At 36.6% G+C, this 1,471-nt stretch overlaps 1 protein-coding gene across 1 annotated transcript; it reads left to right on the forward strand.

Moving 5' to 3' along the window:
• The first annotated feature begins 351 nt into the window (after window positions 1-351).
• LOC141663886 (uncharacterized) lies at window positions 352-897 on the forward strand. The gene is made up of 3 exons (XM_074469734.1): window positions 352-448; window positions 539-600; window positions 689-897. The coding sequence occupies exons 1-3, from the start codon at window positions 385-387 to the stop codon at window positions 857-859; spliced, it is 297 nt and encodes a 98-aa protein (XP_074325835.1). The 5' UTR covers window positions 352-384; the 3' UTR covers window positions 860-897.
• Window positions 898-1,471: the final 574 nt, after the last annotated feature.

Raw genomic sequence — 1,471 nt, forward strand, 5'->3', positions numbered from 1 at the left:
TTTTCTGATTTATCTAAAGTTAAATAAGATAGGTATGTAGGAGCTGGGTGAATAGAGTTCAGAGTGAGCTGAAGACGCAGCCGTCAGGTGTGATTGATAGTGAGATTATTATATGCGTGAGTACTCATGGAGGTGGTATCTCTGTCTCGGGTATATGGATATGTGTACTACATACATTAAATTAGTATTAGTAATAATAACAACTCCCCAGAGAGAGAGAAGGAGGTTACGTAGGACTGCGTAAGAAAAATTTATATGTTATGACTAATACACAACCAACACTTGAGGGTTCTTCCTATAAATTGAGTGCTGTTTTGCTTGTCCAAATTCATCTATCTTTTTATCTTCTTCACTGCACTCCAAAATAATTACTACTCAGGAGACATGGCTAAAGTAATTCTCTTTCTTGTGTTGCTCTGCACTTTTCTCATGCCACATCCGTCTTATGGTCCGTTTCATTCTATCATCTGTATACATATATATGTGCGTATCTTTGTAAATAAATAATTCTATCGTATTTTTTGATGCTTTCTATTAGGTGCAGGGGAACAAGGCTACCAACGTGCTAATTTAGATGTGCTTAACTTTGGAAACAGAAAGGTACTAGGCATTTAACTATATATAGTCATTCTACAGTTACGTACTATAAAATATGCTTGGTTTTAAATATCATCTTTGTCAAGTGCAGGTTCTTAGTGGGGTGGAGATGATGATGAAGAAGCATAGTGTGGACAAAGCTGCAGGAAAGTGTGAAAAGAAGCAGAAAGAGTCGGTTAGGGAACTAAGGGAGGCACCAATGGGTCCTGACCCATTGCACCATAACGGAGCTCCGCCAAGGAAGCCAAGAACTACCCCTTAAATCATATCATTACTATTTACTACAAATATTTATGTAGTCATCGTACCCTATGTCCTTTATATACTATGTAACATATAAGAAGATATGGTAACTCCTAGCTCTGTAGCTAGGAATGTTTTGGCTCTAAACTTCTTTTTGTTACAGCTATGTGTTTATACTAGCGCTACCCCTCCCCTTGTATGGATAATTTTGTTAATCCCCTTGCGTACGTACATATTAAATCTACCTCACTACAAACTTAAATGTATTATACAAACCCCGGCCTTGTGATTCTCAGGGTTTACCAAAACCCGAATTGATTAATATCCAACGCTGATATATAAATATCGTCAGCTTTCAAAAAGTGGTGGTGTTTTTGCGTACAAAGTTAGCCCAGTTGTCACTCCTTTGGAACTTCTTTTCACTTGTTCCTATGAACGGTTGGAAGATTAGATATGTAAACTACCCAACTACGTAGTAAGCATTAAACTAATGATCAGCATACCTATTTCAAAGTTAACGAGTATAAAAGTTGATGTACCTCATCAATTTAATTAACATTTTTTATGTACCTATTATTATTTCCAATGATCGACAATACTCTGGCATGACGATAACGAGTTGATCAGTATC

The sequence above is a fragment of the Apium graveolens genome, chromosome 6, assembly GCF_009905375.1.
Source record: "Apium graveolens cultivar Ventura chromosome 6, ASM990537v1, whole genome shotgun sequence".
Lineage (NCBI taxonomy): Eukaryota > Viridiplantae > Streptophyta > Magnoliopsida > Apiales > Apiaceae > Apium > Apium graveolens.